Source organism: Salvia hispanica, chromosome 6, assembly GCF_023119035.1.
Source record: "Salvia hispanica cultivar TCC Black 2014 chromosome 6, UniMelb_Shisp_WGS_1.0, whole genome shotgun sequence".
In the NCBI taxonomy this organism is placed as follows: Eukaryota; Viridiplantae; Streptophyta; class Magnoliopsida; order Lamiales; family Lamiaceae; genus Salvia; species Salvia hispanica.
The window spans coordinates 3796287-3821332 of record NC_062970.1 but is presented as its reverse complement, the minus strand read 5'-3'; the positions used below and the strand labels follow the sequence as shown (position 1 = coordinate 3821332).

Here is a 25046-nt window from a genome sequence, read left to right as displayed (position 1 = left end):
TTTTAGTATCTTTTTTTTGTACTTTTTTTTAATTTTTCTTTTTTCTCCTATTTATAAACTATACAGGGTTTTACAGTGTTATCAATCAGAAAACACATGGGAAATTTCGTCCAAATTTTTGTGGGACATGTTCTAAAAAATTCAAAATATTTGGTACCTTTATCACCCTAAAGTTAGACATTTTGGGACATATCAAATATTTATCCTCTTTTTTCTTTTTAATTTTTTTTCATGTTTTTTTTCTATGATTTTATAATTAATTCCAATTTATTTAATTAATTAAAAAATATTATTTACAAAGAGTGAATTTCAAATTTGGTCATTGGAAAATAAGGTTTGTACTTTCTAAGCTCTTGAATTAGAAAAAAAAAAAATCACCATATATTTCTAGATTAACTTTTATAAGATAGAAACACTATAATCCATCCTCTTTCTAACTATCACATGATCAGTTTTATATCTAGATCTAGTCTGTTATCTATGTTTACTCCTAAGGTCCATACATATCACGCTAAAGGCTTTAGGAGGAATGGTCCACGAGACTTATATACTAGTATCAGTTTTCTCTTGACACCGATGTGGGACAGTTATAGGTTACTTTTTTTTGTTTCAATTGCCAACACCCTCCCTCAAATCCTTCAAGGTGAACCTTGGAGGGGTTGGACTTTTTTCTGATCGTTTGGACGACTGACCCAAATTTTAAGCCCAGATATACAGCTGGGTCAGTCATTTTTTTCAGTTACAGTCCAGATTTTCTACTGGGTCAATTAATTTTAACCCATAATCGGTGACCCTTTGATACCATGATAGAAATCTATGGGTTCCATCCTAAAACCAATTGGTGTTAGGAGGAGGGGCCCATGAAACTTATATACTAGTTTCAGTTTTCTCTTGACACCAATTGTGACCGTTATAGGTTAATTTTTTTTGTTTCAGTTACCAACACTAAAGGAAAAAAATGTAAAAGCGATTCACATTATTGTCACAGTTACGTTGGTGGTTGATAGGGACCTAATATTCTATTTTATTCCGGAAGGGAGCTGATATTCTCTCCGTATATGTATTTAGTTTATTTATGTTTTAGTATTATTTAGTTATTATGATTTTATTTACTTTCCATAGTGGTTAGGATTTGATTTGCTTTTGATTTGTTTTCCTAGTTTATAGAGATCTTTTTGTACCACACATATTATAAATATGTGTGGAGTCTTTTATTATTATCAAGCAGAATGAAGAATTAAATTATTAATCTCGTTCTCTCTATCGGTTCTCCCTCTTGAAGAAACCGCCATTCTCTCAAAGTCACGGTTGTTCATATAATTTCTCCAGATAGGAATTAATCTCATATTAATTCCTATCAAATTGGTGCTTTCATTAGGTTCTCATCCTCCTATTGATACTACCATGTCTGTCTTGTTGTCAAACTCTCCTCCTCGGTTTTCTAGTGTTAACCCCGTGAGATGGATTTTGGAAATTCAGGAATATTTTGACTATCACTTGTTCTCTGATGCTGATCGTCTATTTTTTGTGAGGTTATTTTTTGACCATCCAGCATCCGTTTGGCTCCACGAGTATCGACGCTCGAATCCTAAGTGCTCATGGCAAGAATTTCTGGATGCTGTTTATCATAATTTTGATGAGGATGCCATTTACTTCGCCGAGACGAATAAACTTCTCAACAAAATAATGGAGGCAGTTGCATATTTAGCAAAGAAAGAGGCCATGGCTAAAAAGGAGGCCACATCTGATTCTATCGTCGAGTCTGTTGCAAAAAACGACGATGAGTCAACAACAAATGTCAAGTCTGATCCTGTCATTGAAGAGATGGAACAAGACGATGACGAATCGCCTCAAGTGCTGGATGAGGCAATGACTTTGGTGGAAACCAAATTTCCTCCAAAATCCCATAGCCAAAAAATCACTATTGTCATCATTGGTTATGTCACTGAAGTCGCGGAAGAGATCTAATATCCAAAGATTGTTTGTCCATCACTCGTTGCGGTTCCAAACGCTACAATTTTGTTTGCAAACGAAGATCCAAACAAAGACAGCGACAACGAGATGGAAGATTATTTTTCTGACTTTCACCTTGAGGACAAGGTGGTTTTCAACGGTGGGAGAGTTGATAGGGACCTAATATTCTATTTTATTCCGGAAGGAAGCTGATATTCTCTCCGTATATGTATTTAGTTTATTTATGTTTTAGTATTATTTAGTTATTATGATTTTATTTACTTTCCATAGTGGTTAGGATTTGATTTGCTTTTGATTTGTTTTCCTAGTTTATAGAGATCTTTTTGTACCACACATATTATAAATATGTGTGGAGTCTTTTATTATTATCAAGCAGAATGAAGAATTAAATTATTAATCTCGTTCTCTCTATCGGTTCTCCCTCTTGAAGAAACCGCCATTCTCTCAAAGTCACGGTTGTTCATATAATTTCTCCAGATAGGAATTAATCTCATATTAATTCCTATCAAATATCATCTGATCAAATTCTAGTTAATTATGCAATTTTAGATAATGACCAATTATATTATAATTCTGACATTTATTTAATTATCTCCTAGCAAAAACTTCACTTGCATGCTAGCTATGTGTATGTTATTAACATTACATATATAAAGGCTGCTTTTGTTCACTTTTGCTTCTGTCTATATAAACGTCCCACGCAATGACAAAAAATATAAAAAGTAGATCACTCATCTACTATAGTAAACCTCAAGAAGCTAAAAGAAATGCAAGGTGGTGTGCAAGTAATCTCCAAGGAAGTGATGAAGCCAACACCTCAATATCCCTTCAAAAACCTCAGACTTTCATACATAGACAGATCATTACCATCTATGTACATTCCTCTCATCTTCTTCTACAACGCCGATGAATCAACCGGCCTCAACACCTCCAACCATATCCAAATATCTCAAATCTTGAAAAACTCTCTCTTAGCTACATCATGGGCGTAGCCACCTTATACCCACATGGGGCAATTGCCCCTCCTCATCCACTCAATTTCTTATATATTTATATATAAATTTTAAATTATATGCTTCAATCATACTAAATGCCCCTCCTCAAATATATAAAATTTCCCATGTATTATATTTGTGCCCCTTCTCCGATAAAATCCTGGCTCCGCCCCTGAGCTACATTGCCTTCTTTCTACCCATTAGCCGGTAAGCTCAAACACAATACATCCGTAGATTGCAACAACGCCTCCGCTGGCTCCGAATTCGTCCAAGCCAAGGTTCACGCTCAACTCAAAACCGCCTTGCAAGGATCCACCGTGAAAGATATGAAGCTTCTCCTCCCTTCGGAATGTTGGGCGTTCGACAATGCTCGACGCCCACTTCTCGTCGTGCAGGTACACCGATATGGGATATTTTTTTATATTTATTTTATAAAGTTACATATATTTTTCTATTTTGGTCTAGATATATTGTTAAGTCTGGTCAGTTAAAGTTTTAGTTCAATTGACATACTCATTTTGATACTAGTAAAATAATGTACGATGTTCCATCTTAAAATCAATTAGTTTTATATATCTAACTTTACAGTAACGCGAGATATTGTTATATTTATCTGTCAACGCAGGTCACCTACTTTGACTGCGGAGGGATCGCCGTCGCTATCTGCGTCTCCCACAAGATAGCCGATTTCGCCTCGGCAATGTCGTTCGTGGCCGCCTGGGCGGCCAAATGCCGAGGCGAAAAAACGGAACTCCCTCCGCCCATAATGGGCTCATACCCGTATTTCGGGCCCATGAGGTACATCCCGTTTTCGGTGTTCACAAACTATTTCAAGGTAACCGATGACTTCGTGACCGACCGGTTCGTTTTCGATAAGGAGAAAATCGAGATTCTGCGACGCGCGGCCACGGCCTGGCCGGAATGCGCCACGAAAGACCCGACGCGGGTGGAGCTGGTGTCGGCGTTCATATGGAAGCATTTCATGGCTGCGAAGTCGAAGAACAAGCTGTTCGCCGCTATCATGGCGGTGAGCCTGCGGCAGAGGACGAACCCGCCCGGGATTCTGGAAAACGTGTTCGGAAACTGCTTCATGTCGCCGCTGGCGTTCGCGGATCCTTCAAGAGAGTTCCACGAGCTGGTGAGCAGGCTGAGGAGGGCGATAAAAAGAGTGAGAGACGGATACATTACTAATGTGATGAGTACAGATTGTTATATGAGGGAGCTGGTGATGCTGGCGGTGCTGATGGTGACGGGGAAAATGGAGTGGTGCTACTTCACGAGCTGGCGGGGTTTCTCCGCGTACAAGGTGGACTACGGGTGGGGCCAGGCGTGCCGGTTTGCGACGCCGTCCATGCCGGTCAAGAATATGGTGATTTTGGTTAACAGTGGAGATGATATTGAGGTCGTAGTTACTATGCAGCCGGAGGTGGTGCAGGAGGTTGGGGCACAACTCAAGCTCATTTCGATCCCTAAATGAGAATTTAGGTTGATGTTTTTGGATCATTAATTTGGTTGCTACATATCTTAGTACATTCCATAATGTCCACGGATCATTGTGAATTAATTATTTTACTATTATGTACGTTGTTGGAGTGTTAAATTTGAATAATGCAATTTCATTATAGTGCCCCTTTAAGGCGTGTACGGACATCCCATTATAACATTAAAGTGGGGTTAGGTTCCTTTCATAAATAATACTGCTAAAATGAGATATTTCTATGATTAAATTAGTTATAAAGGTGGGAGTGAGATGGTTAATAAGTGAGAGTAAGAAACTTGAGTTTCTCTATCGATTGATTTCATTTCTCTCATATTTTGTTCATTATCGAGAGCGACTTGGCATCACTAAAGTTCCGATTCATTTAAATAAATGATAAATTACCCTATACTGTTTTTTTATATCTATTTGAAAGCTAATCTTTATTGGGAAATTCACTAGGTGGTAATAGCGGTGGTTGGATATATTTATGCTCATCAATAGGGTTTCTCAATCCTAATCCTTTCAGTACGGCCGACTAGGTAATTCGGATATTGGATTTCGGGTTTTACCTGACGCGATCCAACCCGAGACTAGCCGAGTATCAGGTGTCCGATACACATTAATGTGAGTCTCGGGTATGGGTAACCTGGTCGGGTATCGAGTATTACGTACCCTCACTGAGCCGTCTCCCTCTCGCGACTGCGTCGGTTTTGTTATCCTATTCCATGTTACCATCATGTGATGATGTTCCAAGATCGATGTTGTGTAATTTGTTATGATGAATCTCAAAATTATGTGACACACACCTTGTTCTTGAAAAGGATTTTACGGAGAGATTGATTTGCAAATATTTATGTAGGCCACTTTCAATAATGGATACCAGCGCCAGCTATTTGTTGCAGAACAACTGCATTACAGATAGAAATTACTTATCTTAAAAATATGAATTTTTGAAAAAGAAATGCATTCTTAAAAACAAAAATTAAAAAATAATAATTAAAGATTATTAGTGGAAAATGAATTTCATCTTATTAGAAATATTTTTTTCTAAAATAAAAATTATAATTTTAAGGGACATTAAAATAAAAATAATTCTTATTTGTAAGAGATATGAAATATTGTTAAAATAAAATTAAAAATCGGGATTTAGATATTTGATTTGGTTGGGCTCAGAATGATTTGACACCTAGAATAATATTTGGGTTGGGTATCGAATCGAGTTGATGGTCCAGCCCTTTTTACGCGTGGTATCTAACACGCCTAACTTTTAGTTGAAAATAGATTAAGCAAGTTAGATTGTTTTAAATTCATCTTAAAATTTATCAAAAACCTTGACAACATTGCAATTCAATCCGAAGAAAGAATGGATTAATATTATACTCCCTCCGTCCCAAAGAAGATGGCATATTTAGGAGATGATATGGGATTTTAGGAGATGTTGTTTTGTGTATTAAGTGTTGATGGAAAATATAATTTTATAGTTGATGTGAGAGGAAATATTTTGAAAAACAGGAAATGTGACATCTTTTGTGGGACAAACTAAAAAAAAATTATGAGACGGAAGGAGTACTCCGTGCTACTTTCTTTTTCTTATACTCCATGAACTAATTATCAATGGTAAACATCAAAACTTGTAATTTTGATGAAAGTGAAGCAAATTAATAAACTTGTAATTTTGGTGATCGCATCAAAACTCATGTAGTTGTAAACTTGAAAATATTTTATTAGTATTTTTATTTTACCATTTCATTATCTCCTTTACTTTATTTCTATGTAAATAGTTTGAAAATGCGAAAGGCCACTTGTATAGCAAGAACAGCAATAATAGCTACAATACCTTGTATCATTAATAAAACTAATTTCTCCACCACAACCTTTAAATTATAGTACTAAGATTTCGGTAAATCCTGATTACGATTTTAAATAAAACATTAAATAGTAGTATAAGTTTTTAATTATCTTATTCATATACAAAATGACATTTTGATGATACTCAACACAATAGTATTATTTTATTAAAATAATAGAAAAAAACGTAAGAAAATAAAATACGTATTTTATTCAAATGAGATCGTTTGAGTGTCAAAAGGACATAACACTATACAGTAGTAGTAATTGATAAGAATTTGAAATATTGACAATTTAATATTTTATTTTTAAAATTTTTGTACTATAAATTTAATACTCCAAATCTATTATTCTTGACAATAGTACAAGTAATAGCCAAAAAAGGCAGCGCCAAAGCCTGCAGCCTCATGTGTGCGACGTGTTCGATTCAATGCGCCTAGGATGCCATCGCCATCAACAGTGTTAAAGTCTTAAGAATTTTCAACCAATTCTTTAAATTTTTTGTTGAATTTAGCAAAAAAAATTCGACGATAGTAATGCAGATTGTGAAATTGGTTAGCAATTTCAAACAAAATAGGCCCAAAAATTCAACCAATGTTTGAAATTGAATACCAAATTCGACAGCTTGAAAGATCAATTACCAAAATGAGATATTTCGACAATGCGGCAATTTTAGCTAAACAATAAGTAACAAAAGTTCAAATTCCTAAATCAACAATCAATGATACTTCATTTGGTCCATATTCATTGTATCACATTGATTGATGTGATTTTTAAAAAATTATTTAATTTTATTGAGAAAAGTAGAAGAAAAAATAAAGAAAAAAAATAAACAGAACATATGGTTTACATGGGAAATTGATACGAGTAAACTTGTATCGGGGGATAACTGCGAGAGATCGCGGAGAAGATATTGGTTCGTTCGCAGGGAGAATCCCGTCGAGCAGCCAATTATCGTTCAACTAGGGTTTTGAGCAAGAAAATAAATTGCATGTGATAAAAGAGATCGAGATCGGTAGAAAAGAGTTTGTATTATTTGCTTCTGCTTTGATTTAGATAGGTACAAGGATTATATAGACTTAGGAGTATTCACATAAGGAAAACCTAATTAGCATAATTACAGTGATTGATATCTTCTAAGTATGGTATAGAATAAATCAATATCCTCTAATTGTGATCTTCCGGATCTCACATGATTTTCTTCCAACACTCCCCCTCAAGTTAAGTAACGGGATTACCGATACATAACTTGCACAGTACTTCACGAAAGGACTTCGAGTTTACCGCCTTCGTTAAAATGTCAGCCAGTTGATCTTCGGATTTCACAAATGGTATTTCCACCACTTTTGCGTCAATATTCTCCTTAATGAAATGTCTGTCCACCTCTACATGCTTGGTTCGATCATGTTGTACTGGGTTCTCCGAGATACTGATTGCCGCCTTGTTATCACAAAAAAGTCTGCATGGTTGTGACGAGTGGAGATCTAATTCAGTCATAAGTCTTCTTAGCCACAATATCTCTGTCAGTCCACTCCTGATTCCCCGAAATTCAGCTTCTGCACTAGATAGTGCCACCACCTTCTGTTTCTTGCTTCTCCACGTAACAAGGTTTCCTCCTACAAAGGTGAAATATCCGCCAGTCGATCTCCTATCAACCGGATTTCCTGCCCAGTCAGCATCTGTGAAACCATGTATCTCCATATGACCATGTTTCTCAAATAGTAACCCATGTTCTGCAGTTCCCTTTAAATACCGTGCATAAACTGACTCACTACTCCTACAACATAGGCAATGTCTGGTCTCGTATGAGATAAATAGATCAATTTACCTACCAGCCTTTGATATCTCCCCTTGTCCGCCAACTTTCCTTCTTTGCGAATCTGAAGTCCATGATTTTGCACCATCGGAGTCTCCGCAGGTTTGCAATCTAGCATCCCTACTTCTGCCAAAAGATCAAGTACATATTTCTTTTGATTGATAAAGATTCCTTTCTTCGACCTCAATACTTCGATCCCCAGGAAGTACTTGAGCTGCCCTAGATCCTTCATCTCAAATTCTCTGAAAAGGTTCTTTCTTAGCTCAGCTATTTCTTCTTCGTCATCTCCAGTGATAATCATGTCGTCTACATAGATGATCAAACAAGTGATCTTGCCATTCCTCTTCTTGAGAAACAAGGTATGATTCGAGTTGCTTTGCTTGTATTCGTACTTTTTCATCACTTCAGTAAATCTTCCAAACCACGCTCTCGGAGATTGTTTCAACCCATACAATGTTCTCTTGAGCTGACAGACTTTCCCATCCTGAAACTCTTCCGAAAAACCAGGTGGAGGTTCCATATACACAGACTTCGGCAGTTCTCCGTGTAAAAAGGCATTAGTTACATCGAACTGATGCAATGGCCACTCCTTGTTGGCTGCAATGGAGAACAGGACTCTCACGGTGTTTATCTTTGCCACTGGTGAGAAAGTTTCGGCATAGTCTACGCCGTATGTCTGGGTGTACCCTTTCGCCACAAGTCTGGCTTTGTAGCGATCTATCGTGCCGTCTGGTCTCCGTTTGATCGTGAAGACCCATCTACACCCGACAGTTTTTGCACCATCTGGTAGCTTGCCTTTCACCCATGTACTATTCTTCAATAAGGCCTTCATCTCAATAAACATCGCCTCTCTCCAATGCTTATGCCTCATGGCTTCCTCTGCTGTCTGTGGAATTTCCTCATCTTCATATAGTGCTGCCTCAAAGGCTCGAGCCATCTTGGTCAGGTTTCCTTGCACAAAGTTTGTCACTCCGTATCTGCTTTTCTTTCCAATCTTCTCAGGTGAGTACCATTTTGGTGGCACTCCCCGTGTACTCCTATACGGAAGTCTGTACTGTCCTGTGTCACTATCAATAGTGTTGTCTTCTTCTGTGCCAACACGATTAGTGGAAACCGTATTCTCACCAGAGTTTGAGTCTAGAGTTACCTCGGATATCGTCTGAGGAGGATCAGAGGGAGATGGATGAGCTGACTCAGGTGGAGATGAGACGTGCTCGGCGGTAGTGACGACCACTGGCTCGGTTGGTTCCTCAATAGAGGGACTTGGCAATGGCACGACCCAACTTAGATAGTCCGTAGAACTACCTGAATCACTCTCCCCCTGACTACTAAGGTGGGTGAGGTAAAAGAATTCGGTTTCCAAAAAATTGCAATTCATGGTGGTGATGATTTTTCTAGTGACAGGGTCATAGCAGCGGTATCCCTTTTGGTTCTGCCCATACCCCACAAAAACACATTTGGCTGCACAAGGGGATAATTTGGATCGTTCATGTTTTGGGATGTGGACGTATACTGTACATCCAAAGACTTTGGGTGAGAGGTTTAGGTGGTCAGGGATTTTGGCCATTTTGGATAAGGTATCGAGGGGGGTCTTTTTGTTTAGGATTTTTGTCGGTAATCTATTCATGAGGTAGACAGAGGTAGCAATAGCTTCAGGCCAAAAATGTTTGGGTACCTTGGATTCGATCATTAGGGCACGGGTCATTTCTAGAATCGTTCTATTTTTCCGTTCAGCTACCCCATTTTGTTCGGGTGTGTAGGCACAAGAGGTTTGGTGGTGTAAGCCCTTTTCCTTAAAGAAATCGGTCATAGCACTGTTCACAAATTCCCTCCCATTATCGGATCTGAGTGTTTTGATTGTGGTGTGGAATTGTGTTTGGATCATTTTAAAGAAAAGGATGAACCTATCAACTACTTCAGACTTATGTTTCAAAAAATAAATCCATGTCATTCTCGTGCAATCATCAATAAATATCACAAAATAACGAAAGCCATTCCCCCTAACAATAGGTGCAGGTCCCCACACATCAGCATGTACTAAAGAAAATATGGAATTCATACGAGTGTCTGTAAGTTTAAAAGACTGTCTGTGGCTCTTGGCCAAAACACAAGTTTCACAACAAAAATCAGAAGGAATAGATAGTTTTGGAAAAAGGAGCTTAAAGTAACTAGGAGAGGGGTGTCCTAGTCTTCGGTGCCATAGCCAAGTCTCTTGTCTCGTGGATCCGTGAGCCAGCATTGCAGTACCAGTTTGAGCTATCTCGTCCACGTAGTAGAGTCCTTGGTTCTCAGTGCCACGCCCAATAATCCTCCTCGTCCGAATATCCTGTAAAATGCAGAAACTGGGTTGCATTAGAAGTGTACAATTCAACTCTCTCGTTACATGGCTAATAGACATCAATCTCTGTGACAAGGTCGGGACATATAAACAATTCGTAAGTTTTAGAGTGGGGGATATTTCAATGGTGCCCGACCCCTCAACTATAATCAAATCACCACTTGCAGTTCTAATATATGATTTTGTTATTCCACCCAGGCTGCTAAAATCAGTTTTAAACGGAGTCATAGTGTCAGTTGCCCCACAATCAAAAATTCATCCCGTATTAGTACTCTCAGCCCCGTTTTGAACGTGAAATGCAGCGGAAAATTGTTCTAGTGGTGCAAAGGGGTTTTTGGATTCAAATATACTCAGCCTAGGGGTCAATTCATGTTTTTCAAGAGTCTGGGGTTCAAATTTTAATTTCTGGAAGTCTGGGGGGCGGATATTCATAAAATGGGGTGATATTTGAGATTTAAGTATATTTGGGGATTTAAAAGCAAAAGGTGAAATAGGGTTTGGTTTATAACCAAACCCTTTACCTCCGCCGCAGCCACTCCCCCTCTGTGAGGATTCTCCGGTCACCATCTCCGTCCTCTGGGCCAAATTTCCGGCTCCCCGCACGTTGCCCCCACCGGGATTGCCTTCCAGATATGTCGGCGTTCCCTGTCCGCCGCTTGGTTCTCTGTTTCCGGCTGTGATTTGGCGCGGCTGTCCTGCCCCGTCAGCGACGGCGAGCTTCGCCATCGCCGCCCTCGCCTTCTGCCTTTCCTCCCACCATTCAGGGTATCCTACCCTCTGAAAGCATGTTTCCCAGGTGTGTTTTTGTTTGCCGCAATGGGAACACCATAGCTTGGATGTATCTGGGCGATTTCCCGGTCAATTGGTGGTTCACGGTCGGTTGGTGGCGGTGGGGCGCTGAGACGGTCCGCTCCGTTGCGGCGGGCGACTGTTCTGGGCGGCGAGACCAAGTCCGATTTCCCCAAGTGATGAGTTCCCGGCGTTATCGCCGGCGGCATCTATGGTGGGCAGAGGCGATGCCGGTGGCATGATTTGACGTCGAGCCGCCTCCGTCTTCACCCACCCGTAGGCCGATTCAATTGATGGGTAGGGATCTTCCTTGAGGATATCCCGTTTGGTCGAATCATACTCTCGATTGAGTCCAGACAGAAACTTGATCAGCCTCTTCTCATTCGAATGCGTTCTATATTGGTTAACTCCTTTGTCGCAACACGTAATGGGCTGCTTCTGGCAGCGATCGATGTTGATCCACAACCCTTGGATCCTCCGGTAATATGTTTCCAAGTTCAGGTTCCCCTGTTTTAACTCGATTACCTTTTCTTCCAGGTCGTAGATCAAGTACTTGTCTGCCTTGTTCTCGAATGTCACAGCGAGACTATCCCAGAGTGCTTTTGATGTCTGGTGGTGAGCGAAATCGGCGATAATTTCGTTCTCGATGTTATCGACGATCCATGAAAATACCACCAAATCGTCTTCTTCCCAGTCGTCGTACCCTTTGCTCCCGGGTACAGGGGGTTCGTTTCTGATATGCGAATAGGCCCCTCGGCCTCCGATCTTGACTTTCATAAGTCTTGACCATAATGGGTAGTTTTTTCCATTGAGCTTGAATGCCACGATGACATTCTTGCTGTTCTTCAACTTCGTTGGCTGTTCTGGATCGTGTTTGGTGTCTTCGGTATCTGACATATTTCTGGTATTGTAGGGTTCTGGCTATTCTGGTCGGTTGGGCTTAAAAAAAAGGTCGAGATTGGTATTCTCCGGCTATGATGAATGTTTTCTGAGCCAAAAAATTTCCTGCTCTGGCGCCATGATAAAAGAGATCGAGATCGGTAGAAAAGAGTTTGTATTATTTGCTTCTGCTTTGATTTACATAGGTACAAGGATTATATAGACTTAGGAGTATTCACATAAGGAAAACCTAATTAGCATAATTACAGTAATTGATATCTTCTAAGTATGGTATAGTATAAATCAATATCCTCTAATTGTGATCTTCCGGATCTCACATGATTTTCTTCCAACAGCATGAATGAAAGAGATGATAAAAATAAGATAATTCTGATATATTGATTGAATAGAATAACAATGTCTACTATTTATAATAGGAGTATTCTAACTTAATGAGCAATAAAATAAACCTAACTTACTGAAAAAGAAATAAATATGCTAGAAAGATATGATAGCTAAATAATTAATAAGATATGAGGGATATTCTTGAAGATATTCCCGTATCAGAAATGCATTGGTAGAATAGAGTGTCTACTTATATGCAATTTTTATTTTTTTTGGGATGTCCAACTAAAAGCATGTTATTTTCTTTTTTGACAAAAATATAAATAAGACATTTAATAAGAATCTAATGAAAATGATAAAAATGAGATAACTAATATGGACCGCATTATATATTGGTGAAACAAAATGTGTATTTAAAGCTTCTAAATATGATGGGTCGAACAGTCTGGGCCGTAAGAGCCCGTTTGTTTATGGGCATCATGATTGTAGCTCGAAATCTGATGGGCTGAACTATTTTGGGTCTATTTTTGACAGCTAATGACAATAATCACGTTGAATGCTTTACCACTAATAGAATTAAGACTAGAAGCAATCATACAAAAAAAATTATTGAAAGCGGCAACAATTCTTCACAAATTTTTATTAACTTAACACTAGAAGTCTATAACTCTTAGATCGATGCACTTAGAAAAGTTGGGATTTTACCCATTCAGATTTCAATTTCGAGAAAAAAAAAACTATACAACTACAATTCATTCATATTTTATAAAGAAATTTGGGTTTTTGGTAGTTGGGCTTGTGTGTGCGAAGCCTAGTTATTGTGTATCACTATTTAAATACGTTCAAGACTAGCGTAGTATTTTTAAATACACCAGAGAGATATATAATGACATTTTTGGACTTCATATCTCACCATAAAAAAGAATATAAACATTTTTTTGTTAATTTGATTCATTTCTATAAAATAAAAGCCAAATTTATTGTTGATTTAGAGTTATATTTCTATAAACTTATTGTAGCATTTTATCCAAACTTATAATAAAGGCTGAATTGGAAGCTAATTAGAACATGTTGATTTAGAGTTATATTTCTACAAACTTATTGTAACATTTTGTCCAAACTTATAATAAAGGCTGGATTTGAATCTAAGAACATTTTATTTATCGCTCATTTTCTTTGGTGTTCATGTGTTATCTTCTCAACTTTGATATTTGAATTGGGTTTGTGTGCACTCTTGCTGCTATAGAGCTGCCGTTTTTTTTTTTTTTTTTGAAAAATAATCTTGTTGTAATGTTTTTTTGCTTGCTAGTGTTTAGTGCTTATTTATTTTCTATAGGACTATGTGGTTTTGCAAACTCTTGCTTGCTTTTTTAGAACTAAGAATTTTCTTCTTTTCTAAAAAGGCCTATTAGTTCATGCTATATATATATTTTCAAATTAATCACCATATTTCCTTTTCTCTTTTAATTTTACTTTCTTTCTCTCTTTCTTGGAAGCTATAGTTACCACTTCATTCAATTATTAGTTGTAGTTCATCATTCACCAATCACCATCATCCAATGATGTTTTATTTTATCATTTAAGCACCATGTTGGTGCAAATTCTTTGCAAATTCAAATTTCTTAATCATGCCACGCGGGATAGCATAATACGTGTGTTTCTTTATCAAGAATCAATATAAAATTATTATTTTAATGATTGAGATCTGAGACGAGGAAATTGGGATGGATATCCTAAAACAAATTATTAGTTGCATGTTCGGAATAAGATAAGATAGTTGGCAATTATTTGTATCATTTATTAAAATTTAATTAGGAAATACTAAAGAAGATAAATAATTGCCGACAAATTCCAACACCCTCGGGAATTATATAGACAAGATTGGAACATATTTTGGCCCATAATTTAATGCAAGTAACACCTACACCGGATATCTGTTCAGTAATTAATTATACGATGAAATAATTAAGACCTACACTACACCAGCTAATGCTTCCCAAATTAGAAGGTCAATTCAAATCTACGCATGTGTCATATTTTGTATGGAATCGAACGAATCACTTTATAAGAAATGGGAGGCAGAGAAATGAAGAAATAGGGATAATAATTATTTAAATCAGATAATATAGTCAAATTCCGATTAATTATATATAGGGTTCAAAAACAAAATACTTCGATTTCCTCTTATATTTTTTTCACTATTCTCTATTCAGTATGTGTCGATGTAAAATATCTCAGTTATAAACTCCTTTAACCATGTACCAGTTATAAATTATTAAATTTACATCTGTATATTTTCAGAGAAGAAATTGGCATGCAATTTTTTTTAATTAATATTTACACTCTTCGATTTTAATTTCACAACTTTAGCGTGAATAGTGTCGTGAATCGAAAGAAATTAAATATGCAGCTAACAGGTAAAGGTGCATGCATGTCGCTTTAGTATATGGTTCATTGTTATTATTTCAGGTTTCAATTTATTCCACTTATATTCAATACAATATGATGTGACATGGTATATTAAAATAAATAAGAGATATTTATTGATAACACAAAAAAATTTGTGCTACGCTATTTAATATATAGGCTCAATTGTTCCAAAATATACGAACTTTCACCTAATTAAGGTATTACCTATGAACTAAAAGTTACAATATATTAATTCATTGAACTTTGAATGTTTTGATTTTTCATATGATTTGTAAATTTTCAAAAAATTACATTGTGGTTAGGTGAAGTAAAAAAAGTCCAACTGCATCATTTAGTTCATTAGCTATTTAGGCATGTAAGCATTCCAAAAACATAAATATGGATTAATTCTTGGGCAGATAGTCATATGAAAATCAAAACAATAAAATATTGATGCATTGTGAATCAGAATTTAAAAATTCACTTATATATTAAATAAAAATTGGGTGAAAATTAGTAATTTAATTTGTGAAATTATCACTTAAAGTTCATCTAGCATTAATTAGATTTCAATTTTTTATGTAATTTTGGGGCATGGTATAGCATTACCATGACAGCAGCAAATATTTATTCTGCAGGTGGTCAGTCCTCATTTGTCTCAATCTGTCAAATGCTGATATTTACCATTTTTTTTCAAAAATAATCCCAGATAATTTAAAATGAAGCCAAATAATTATCAAACGTGCTTGAAAGAAGTGAATTATCCAAAGTTTTTCTCGTTCCCCAATTAACGTTATTGTTTGCCAGAGATATATATTGGCCTTTGGAGATGCTCAAGGAAGGCCGACAAATTGTTATATAATTGATGCTAATAGATTCCGAAGTTGTAACATTCTTTAAATCAATTATTGTTGATTAAATAGTTGGGAAATGAAATTAAGAGGGTCGCTTAATAGCTAGTATAAAAAAGCTCATTTTGGCTGTGCGTACAGCTGGGGCCACAAGTCCTGCATGAATAAATCACGTGATATTTTCATTTATGTAAACATTATTTGTGGTGGTTTAATCTTTAAACCCACAGTATTGGTGGTTATGGTATATATATGTTTAATCACTAATATTGTTTAATTAACCAATATATTCGTGATCATCTTCTATGTTGAAGCTTCCCAATTGCTATTCTGCTGTTGTGAGTTTGTGATATCAAATTAGTTACTTCATTATATTAGTGGGTAGTTATAAAATGCAAACTCATATAGTACAAACTCCAAACTTTTTAACACAGTATCAACATAATGTAACACAATGTCAACACAGTGTAAAATTTCAGGATTTTGATGTCAACATAATGTCAACACAATTTCAACACAACATAAACCGTTAACATTTTTTGTTTTTATTATTTTATCATATTTTCTAACGATCCAGATCATAATTTAAAAATTATACAATATTTAGAGTTTGCATTTGATCACGTCGTTAGATACACTATATTATATAAGTTGAACTACTCCACTATTTATATACACGTATGTCAGTATGTCATTACTCCCTCCGTCCGCGAATAGGAGTCCCGGTTGAGTTGGGTGCGGGTTTTAAGAAAAGTTTGAGTGTAATAATTAAAGTGTGTGATAGTGGAATGTGGGACCCATTTATATTATTATTTGCTTTATTCTTTGGAATAATGAAATCTAACATTAAGAGAGAGAGTGAGAAATTGCAATCAAAGTGGATTAAAATTAATTGCAGCTTCTAAATTAAGGGAACAATGAGGTCATTTTTTATACTCCCAAGATAAAATGTCTAACCGGGACTTCTAATGGCAGACGGATGAAAATGGCCAACCGAGACTCCTATTCGTGGACGGAGGGAGTATAACTCAGCAACGAACCTCATTATATGCAAAATGTTGGAATCAGTAATTTACTATGATAGCTGTCATTTTTACCATGAATTCGAAAATGCATTTACATGTACTCCCTCCGTCCCAAAGAAGTTGACACACTTTCCTTTTTAGTTTGTCCCACAAAAGATGTCACATTTCCCTTTTTGGAAAAAGTTCTCTCTCACATGAATATAAAAATTATATTTCCTCTCTCCATTTAACACACAAAACAAAACCTTCTAAAATCTCGTGCCATTTTCAAAGCATGCCAACTTCTCTGGGACGGATGGAGTATAATTTTATAACATTATAACTAATTGATGCGAGCCTGATTACTGAGTGAAACAATGCCCTCAAGCATGGGCGGACCTACGTGTAAAGAGATAGGGGATTGGTTTAGCCCTTGATGAATCCAATTTTTAAATATTTTCTATTATAAAGTTTATAAATTTATTTATATTTTATACATATTATTATACAAAAGCCCTTATTAATAACCTAAATCATCTGAAAATTTATTTAATTTTGAAAATTTACCCCAACTAATATTCATTTCTGCATCCGTGAATTGAATGAGAACCAAATAACAAAGACAAAAGTGAGATGGGAACTAAATCCGAGATCAAGGACACAAGATCGAGCCGAGAGAAGGCATGCATCAGACTGACCAACACCCAACCGGATGCGCATTGTGGGAAGGCAGGGGGTTATACCCGACCAAGTGAGAGCTGAGATATGGCTTGATCACCCAACCGGGTGGAGATCGTGTGACGATAGTAAGGGCCACTCAAATGTGTGGTGCGAGGGAAACAAGTACCTGACTAGTAACTCACGTCGGGGACATAATGTGCCACCTGACTGGGTGGCTCGAGGGATAAAATTCACCCGGCCGAGTGGAGCTTCCTGATGCGCATTTTTTTAGCATTTATGGCCTTATATTCTTATCATCTTTAATTCTTTATCCCTATCCCTTTTCCATTCGTGATTAGCTTAGACTTTGATTAATATTAAAAATTACTATATTCCTCCAATTTGGGTTGATATTATCTATCAATTCTATTTTGATGGTTGTTTAAAAATTACTACATTCTTCATTTCTTTTTTTCTTCACCCATTACTTTTTGTTGAATTTGAAGTCTATCTTTGCATTTTTGGATTGAGCATATAAGAGATAGTCTTGTGCAAAACATAAACATGGAATAAAGAAGATTCACATCCATAATTATTTTATTAATTAATATAATTATTATTGACGCTTAATTAGGATTAATCAAATTCGATTATAAAATTACATCAATCTTAACCATTCCGTATTTTAATACCGAGACTTGATATTTGATCTTAGTTCGGATATAGAAAGTTATTCCGTATTTTAATCCTATAGCTTCTTTATTAAAATTTCTCTTAAAATCAATGTATAAGATAAATTCATAACTTAACTTTTCTTACAAATATCGAAAAATTCTATTTTCGTGTATATGTTGTACTCCTCCATTCCTAAAAATATAACCTCTTTTCTTTTTGGTCCGACCCTTAAAAATAAAAACTTTCTACTTTAGGAAATGTCTTTCTTTCTAATGAAGTGAGACTTATTTTATACTAGGAGTAACATATTCTTCTTTCTATTTCTTTCTTATTTTATCAGTTTAATTTAGAGGACGAATGGAGTAGATGTATGACAATATATACTTTTTTTTAAGTCCAAATAATAGTGAGGCAATGACCAAACCAACAAAGATGTTTAAATCATTACTTTATTTTTCATACAAATGACAGAAAAACACACTACATTAATGAGCAATGACCAAACCAATAAAGAGGTTTAAAATTCTAAATGCATGTTTGATTAGATGTATTCATAATCTAACACATTATCGTTAAACAAGATAATATCAAATCTTAGGTCAGTCATAATGATCATAATTAGTTTATATATCAATTGCAAGTTTCGATGGATTCATATGCATAATCTAACTAATATGTCAACCTTCCAATAATATGAATTATCTAGATTTGTTCAGAGCCATATGATCGTTACTAGATTTCTCATCTTTCTTATCTAGAAGGTACTTGCACAGTTTAATGTCACGGAACTGATACAAGTGTATGTCTTTTGAGGCCTCAAATTGACTTACAGTTATGAGAAGTACAGTAAATGTGAGCAAAAATAAATTAAATAGAAAAATCAAATCGAAATTGACATTTTACTTCGATTTTTCTGGCTAACGGCTCAGTTTCATTTTTATTAATTCAAGTCGATGTTGTTCGGTCCACGTTTGAGTTTCAGGTAAACAGTTAATCCTAACCGACTAAGATGGAGTAACGTTATATTTCAGACGTACAGACTAATTAATTTGACACTTATATACTTCTAATGTTATTAATCATTAATATTGTCGATAATTTCCATAATGAAGTTTCGGGTCAGCCCATAGACTAACAGAATTGAAATATTATCGATTAGGAGTTTTCAACTCTAATTTTTAAATTTAGCGGACTATTCGAGCTAATCCAATGAAATTCACCTTCTACAATACCATATTGTTGACTGCACTTTTCCTAATAAAATAAGCAAAAATCTCCAAATTATTTCTTGCCCCAGGATCTGCCAGCAGGTATCATGTTCATGTACATGACAATACTACTAGATATGTTACATTATTATATTGCCATTTGCCAATCATAGTATCCACCTATCATACACATACAAAATATTTACATCTACTAATTAATCTGGTCCGTCCAAACTGCTATAAAAGCAACACACAGCCTCCCTCCCTTAATACTCAAACACCTAAAAACCTCTCTTTCTCTCCAATCCTTCAACTCATCACGGGCTCTAAAACCACATCCAACCAAATGGCTTCCTCTCTCCCTCAAACTAAACACGAGGCGGACGACACAATCCCCGACGCCTGGGACTACAAGGGCCGCCCCGCCCTCCGCTCCTCCTCCGGCGGCTGGGTCACCGCGGCCATGATCCTAGCCGTCGAGGGCTGTGAGCGGCTAACGACGCTCGGAATCGCCGTTAACCTCCTCACCTACTTGACCCGCACCATGCATTTGGGCAATGCCACTTCCGCTAACACCGTTACTAACTTCCTCGGCACCTCCTTCATGCTCTGCTTGCTCGGTGGCTTCATCGCTGACACCTATTTAGGAAGGTATGTACAATTTTTTTAAATTAATCATTTTTTTTTGCATAATTTTAATTATTTTGTTTTTTTTTTGGCAGGTATTTGACCATTGGCATCTTTGCTGCTGTTCAAGCAACGGTAATAATTTTACTCCTTATGCATTTTTTTTGTTTATTACTGAAGTGTGATATCTTTGGCCTCGGGCATTAATAATCATACGTTAATTGTGATATCTTGTTTACTATTCGAGTCTGGTATTTTTGGCCTCGGGCATTAATCACACGTTAATTGTGATATCTTGTTGATTAGCGTGTTACAACTAACACAAACCAAACTTACGTGTGATATATAAAGACTCTAATTCGACATATGTGTGACAATTTCAAAATTATTGGGGTCATATTGTTTGACTAATTTGGTGAAAATTGACTGGATCCAGGGTGTGACGATCCTGACAATCTCCACCATAATCCCGAGCCTCCGGCCGCCGAAGTGCGAGGCCGGGAGCCGGTCATGCATCCCGGCGAGCGACAAGCAGATGCTGGTCCTCTACACGGCACTCTACCTGACCGCACTCGGCACAGGGGGTTTGAAGTCGAGCGTGTCCGGGTTCGGGTCGGACCAGTTCGACGAGTCCGACCCGAAGGAGAAGAAGCAGATGATAAAGTTTTTCAACTGGTTCTTTTTCTTCATCAGCATCGGGGCGCTCCTCGCGGTCACGGTGCTGGTCTACATCCAGGACCACCTCGGCCGCGAGTGGGGCTACGGGATCTGCGCCTGCGCGATCCTCGTCGGCCTCATCGTGTTCTTGTCCGGGACCAAACGGTACCGTTTCAAGAAGCTGGTGGGGAGCCCGCTCACGCAGATTGCGTCTGTGCTTGTGGCGGCGTGGAGGAAGAGGAACCTCCAGCCGCCGTCGGATCCGTCGCTTCTGTTTGACGTGGATGACGTGGCGGCGGAGGAGGGAGAGAGCAAGAAGAAGAAGAAGCAGAAGCTGCCGCACAGCAAGGAATTCCGGTGAGTTTTTTTTTTTTCATTTTTTATTTGATGCATATAACTGAATTAACTGCTTTGCTTGATTTATAGCTTTATTTTGTTTAATTATTTGGAGTGGGGTAAATCCAGAAATTGACAAAGAACATAACATGAAAAGTTAATACTTTGTTGGTAAAACACATTCTAAAAACATAAAAATATTTCTAGGATATATAGCATGTTGACCTTTGATTTATGTGATTAGAAATTTTGAAGTATAACAAGTTAACTGCAAACATTGAATAGCAATAATTAATATTTATGGACACGTACGATACTTTACGTTTATTTATGCATTGAATAATATCATAAACATGTGCATAGTTTATTACTTTAAAATTGAAAAATTTTCGTATTATTTTTTTTAAAATGGATAAGATACAAATTACTAAAACATCCAAAAAATATTTAAGTCGACCAAGACGGTGGAGATATTTGGAATTGAGTTGTGCATTATTTGAGCTACTAAATGATATGCATATGAGTGAGAGTCCGACAAATGTAATTATTTATGAGATGCCAACAAATAGTGTTTTAACCAATTTGATATATGCAAGTTGGATAATTTTCAATTTTAATTTTATGAACTAAAAATTTTGACTTTAAAAAAATTTAAAAGAAATCTTTATGTGCATTACACTCGGGCTTTGATGTAAAAGATATTGTTTTCTTTACTTGGAAGAGTGACATAGTACCATCTATATAATCAAATTACAAAAGATGCAGGAATTTTTTAAAGTTCCAATATGGATCTTCACCAATGAAGTATGTAATAATTATATGGTTTGAAAGGTTCAAGAAATTAAATTATTGAGTAGTAGTATATGCTATAACAAGTACTCCATATAAATTCAAATAATAGTCTTCGGTTAGTAAAACTGAGTCATATGCTTGTGTGCAGAATCCTCATAAATATATATTGCACACATTCATTCACAAATCGAACTGCCACAGATGAATCTTTCTGATGTCTCGAAAGGTCACTCCATGTGATTCCTTTGTGTGTTCCTCACATCTTGCTAACAACAGAATCTTTCAAATAGATCATATCAATACTTATTTTACACTATAATATATATGTACGTGCATGTGTGTGTGTGTGTTCACATCGAGATGCATGAATTTGAATACTATAGTACTAGTATTACTTTATTGCTAAATAATTGAGTTACATCGGTACCTATTTAGTCGGTCACACATTTTTCTTGGTGTCATGCATAGTATCAAGAAAAATGTAACTACATAGAAAATCCTATTTTGTTCCCCACATCAAACTATTTATACATGTCACGTGTAAATATATTTGATTTTATCAGAATCAATCAATCAATTAGCTTATCAATTAATTGACACTTGTTTCTTTTTTATTAAAGTTTTCTTGACAAGGCAGCTATCAAGGATCCTAATGTGCAAATGGATGTCTCCAACAAGTGGTGCATTTCGACATTAACAGATGTTGAAGAAGTGAAATTGGTAATTAGAATGCTCCCAACATGGGCCACAACGGTAATGTTTTGGACTGTTTATGCCCAAATGACAACTTTTTCCGTGTCACAAGCAACCACTATGGACCGTCGTATCGGGAAATCCTTCGAGATCCCGGCTGCCTCACTCACCGTCTTCTTTGTCGCCACCATCCTCTTGACCGTGCCAGTCTATGACCGGATAATCGCGCCAATTTGCAAGAAATTGCTCAAGAACCCTCAAGGCCTAAGTCCCCTTCAAAGGATAGGTGTGGGGCTATTTTTGTCAATATTTGCCATGGTGGCGGCCGCTTTGACCGAAATCAAGAGGCTTAGGTTTGTCCAGTCACACGGTCAGACGCCACATCATGTGCCATTGAGCGTCTTTTGGCTTGTCCCACAGTTCTTCCTAGTGGGGTCCGGGGAGGCGTTTACGTACATGGGGCAGCTTGATTTCTTCCTAAGAGAGTGTCCTAAGGGGATGAAGACTATCTCCACAGGGTTGTTCTTGAGCACTCTTTCACTAGGGTTCTTTGTGAGCTCAATCTTGGTGAGCATTGTGCACAAGGTGACTGGTGAGAAGAAACCATGGTTGGCTGATAATCTCAATCAAGGGAGGCTTTACAACTTCTATTGGCTATTGACAATCTTGAGCATTGTGAATATGGTTGTGTTTTTGGTTTGTTCAAGAAAGTATGTTTACAAGGAGAAGAGGCTTGCGGATGAGGGGATTGAGATGGAAGATAGTGAACCAAGTTGCCATTAATATGGATTTGTTTCTCTAGCCTTAAATATTTAATGGCTTTGTAAGTTGTTTTCATGTTTAAGATTGTGGAGAAAGCACATGATATATATATATAAAAGTATATATTTTATGTATGCAGCTTGTGGGGTAGGGCCATGATATAAGAAAAAAAAATCAGAAGTGATTTTTCTAATTTTGTTTTAATTAATAAATTCCCTTTCTTATTTAATTGTAATATACATAGCCTACAAAAATAATGGAATTTGTCTCATCAGCATTGGGCCATCTTGTACTTCTCTTTTAATGTCCATCTTTATGTGAATCATTGTTAGTATTAAATTATACTCTCTCGATCCATCCATCATAAAAAAAAAGTCTCACTGCACAGGTTTCAAAAAATATAAATAAAAAGAGTAAAAAATTCAAATAAAATGTGTTTTTATTTTTTATTTTAAGTTTATAGTTATAAATTATGAATCGGATAGATCAGTGAAATATAGGGCCATAACCAAAGTTATACTAATAAAGTAAAATAGGCATTTAATAATAAACCTCCTAAATTAAAATTACAATATGACGTACATTTAGTGACAAACACAGAATGTATAGACCAACATATGATCAAATGTGAGTAAAGGCCAAATGTGGTCCCTAACATATGACCGTTTTATCAATTTGGTCCTTAACATTATCATTTTGATTATTTGGTCCGCTTACAAATTATTCATTTCATTTTGCAACTGATACTATTTTTTTTCCAATTTTGCTAATAGGAAAAGAATTATAATTAGATATAATTAATTACCATTAGTAATTTATGTTGGGACTACCGCAGCGGAAGACACGGAAACCAAACAGGTCCTAGAACGGATCTATTTAGGTGATTATGCATTTGACTCCAATTTCATGCAATTAACATAGATCTATAGATATAACATCAAATAAACAAATAATCATGCATATTCGATGTAGATTCGATTGTTACCTCATAATCCATCATTGGATTGACGTTGCTAGCTGCACCACTCGGAGATCCTTGGTTTATCGACCACGAATCTTCCGTACTATTCCCTCGTCCTTGATTCTCCATCCGTGTGGGCGGATCTTAGAAAACCAATTAAATAACTTTGAATGAATCTAGGGAAACCCAATACAAACACCAAATTGTCTAGATCTAATCCTATGAATTAGGATAGATCAAGAACAATAATCAAAATCCTAATTCTCCCACTACTATGGCTCGAAAATCGAGACCAAGAGGAAGAGGAAGGATGCGCCGATTTCTAGGCACTAAGGTTAGGGTTTTGTGTTGTCTTGGATTGTGTGCTAGGGTTTCCCTTTCATTCATTATTTATAGTGGACCTTATTAGGCTAGTAAGGGGATCCATGGAATGACTTAAGTGTTGAGCCCACCCATTAGATAAATTACTAATTAAATCAAATGACCCATGATTTAATATATTATCAATGAAATATTATTTTATTCCACTAAAGAATAATATTGCACTCCCACTTAAATCACCAAATTACAAATAACTTGGGTCCATTTTATTTTATAATATTTCCCGCATTTAAGATTATCTTGATCCATCAATTTAATTATTTTGTCTGCTATGTGACTAGAATTAAATTAATTCTCCAAAGAGTTTTTCTAGTTTGAAACTTTATTTATTATTCGTGGAATAAATTCCAACTGCGCAGTTTTCTGAATAATAAATTCCTTTTTCAAACACCTCTTGGGGATCACCCCTTAGGGATTTAATCATACCACAGTGGGCACGCGAATTCTATGAAATAATATTCCAATACCTTCATGTTATTCAATTACTACCACCCAAGATATCATGAACTTGAGTTACGTACAAACTCTCACATATTGATAAGTCAAAGTGGCGTTTGATTGAATAA

General features: G+C 36.4%; 2 protein-coding genes across 2 annotated transcripts; both read left to right on the top strand.

The window, feature by feature from the left end:
* The first annotated feature begins 2690 nt into the window (after positions 1 to 2690).
* Positions 2691 to 4551, top strand: LOC125197183 (stemmadenine O-acetyltransferase-like). The gene is made up of 3 exons (XM_048095894.1): positions 2691 to 2953; positions 3151 to 3364; positions 3595 to 4551. The coding sequence occupies exons 1-3, from the start codon at positions 2742 to 2744 to the stop codon at positions 4444 to 4446; spliced, it is 1278 nt and encodes a 425-aa protein (XP_047951851.1). The 5' UTR covers positions 2691 to 2741; the 3' UTR covers positions 4447 to 4551.
* A 14999-nt stretch (positions 4552 to 19550) lies between these two features.
* Positions 19551 to 23272, top strand: LOC125192200 (protein NRT1/ PTR FAMILY 6.3-like). The gene is made up of 4 exons (XM_048089715.1): positions 19551 to 19922; positions 19994 to 20033; positions 20335 to 20912; positions 22304 to 23272. The coding sequence occupies exons 1-4, from the start codon at positions 19618 to 19620 to the stop codon at positions 23157 to 23159; spliced, it is 1779 nt and encodes a 592-aa protein (XP_047945672.1). The 5' UTR covers positions 19551 to 19617; the 3' UTR covers positions 23160 to 23272.
* The last annotated feature ends 1774 nt before the right edge of the window (positions 23273 to 25046 follow it).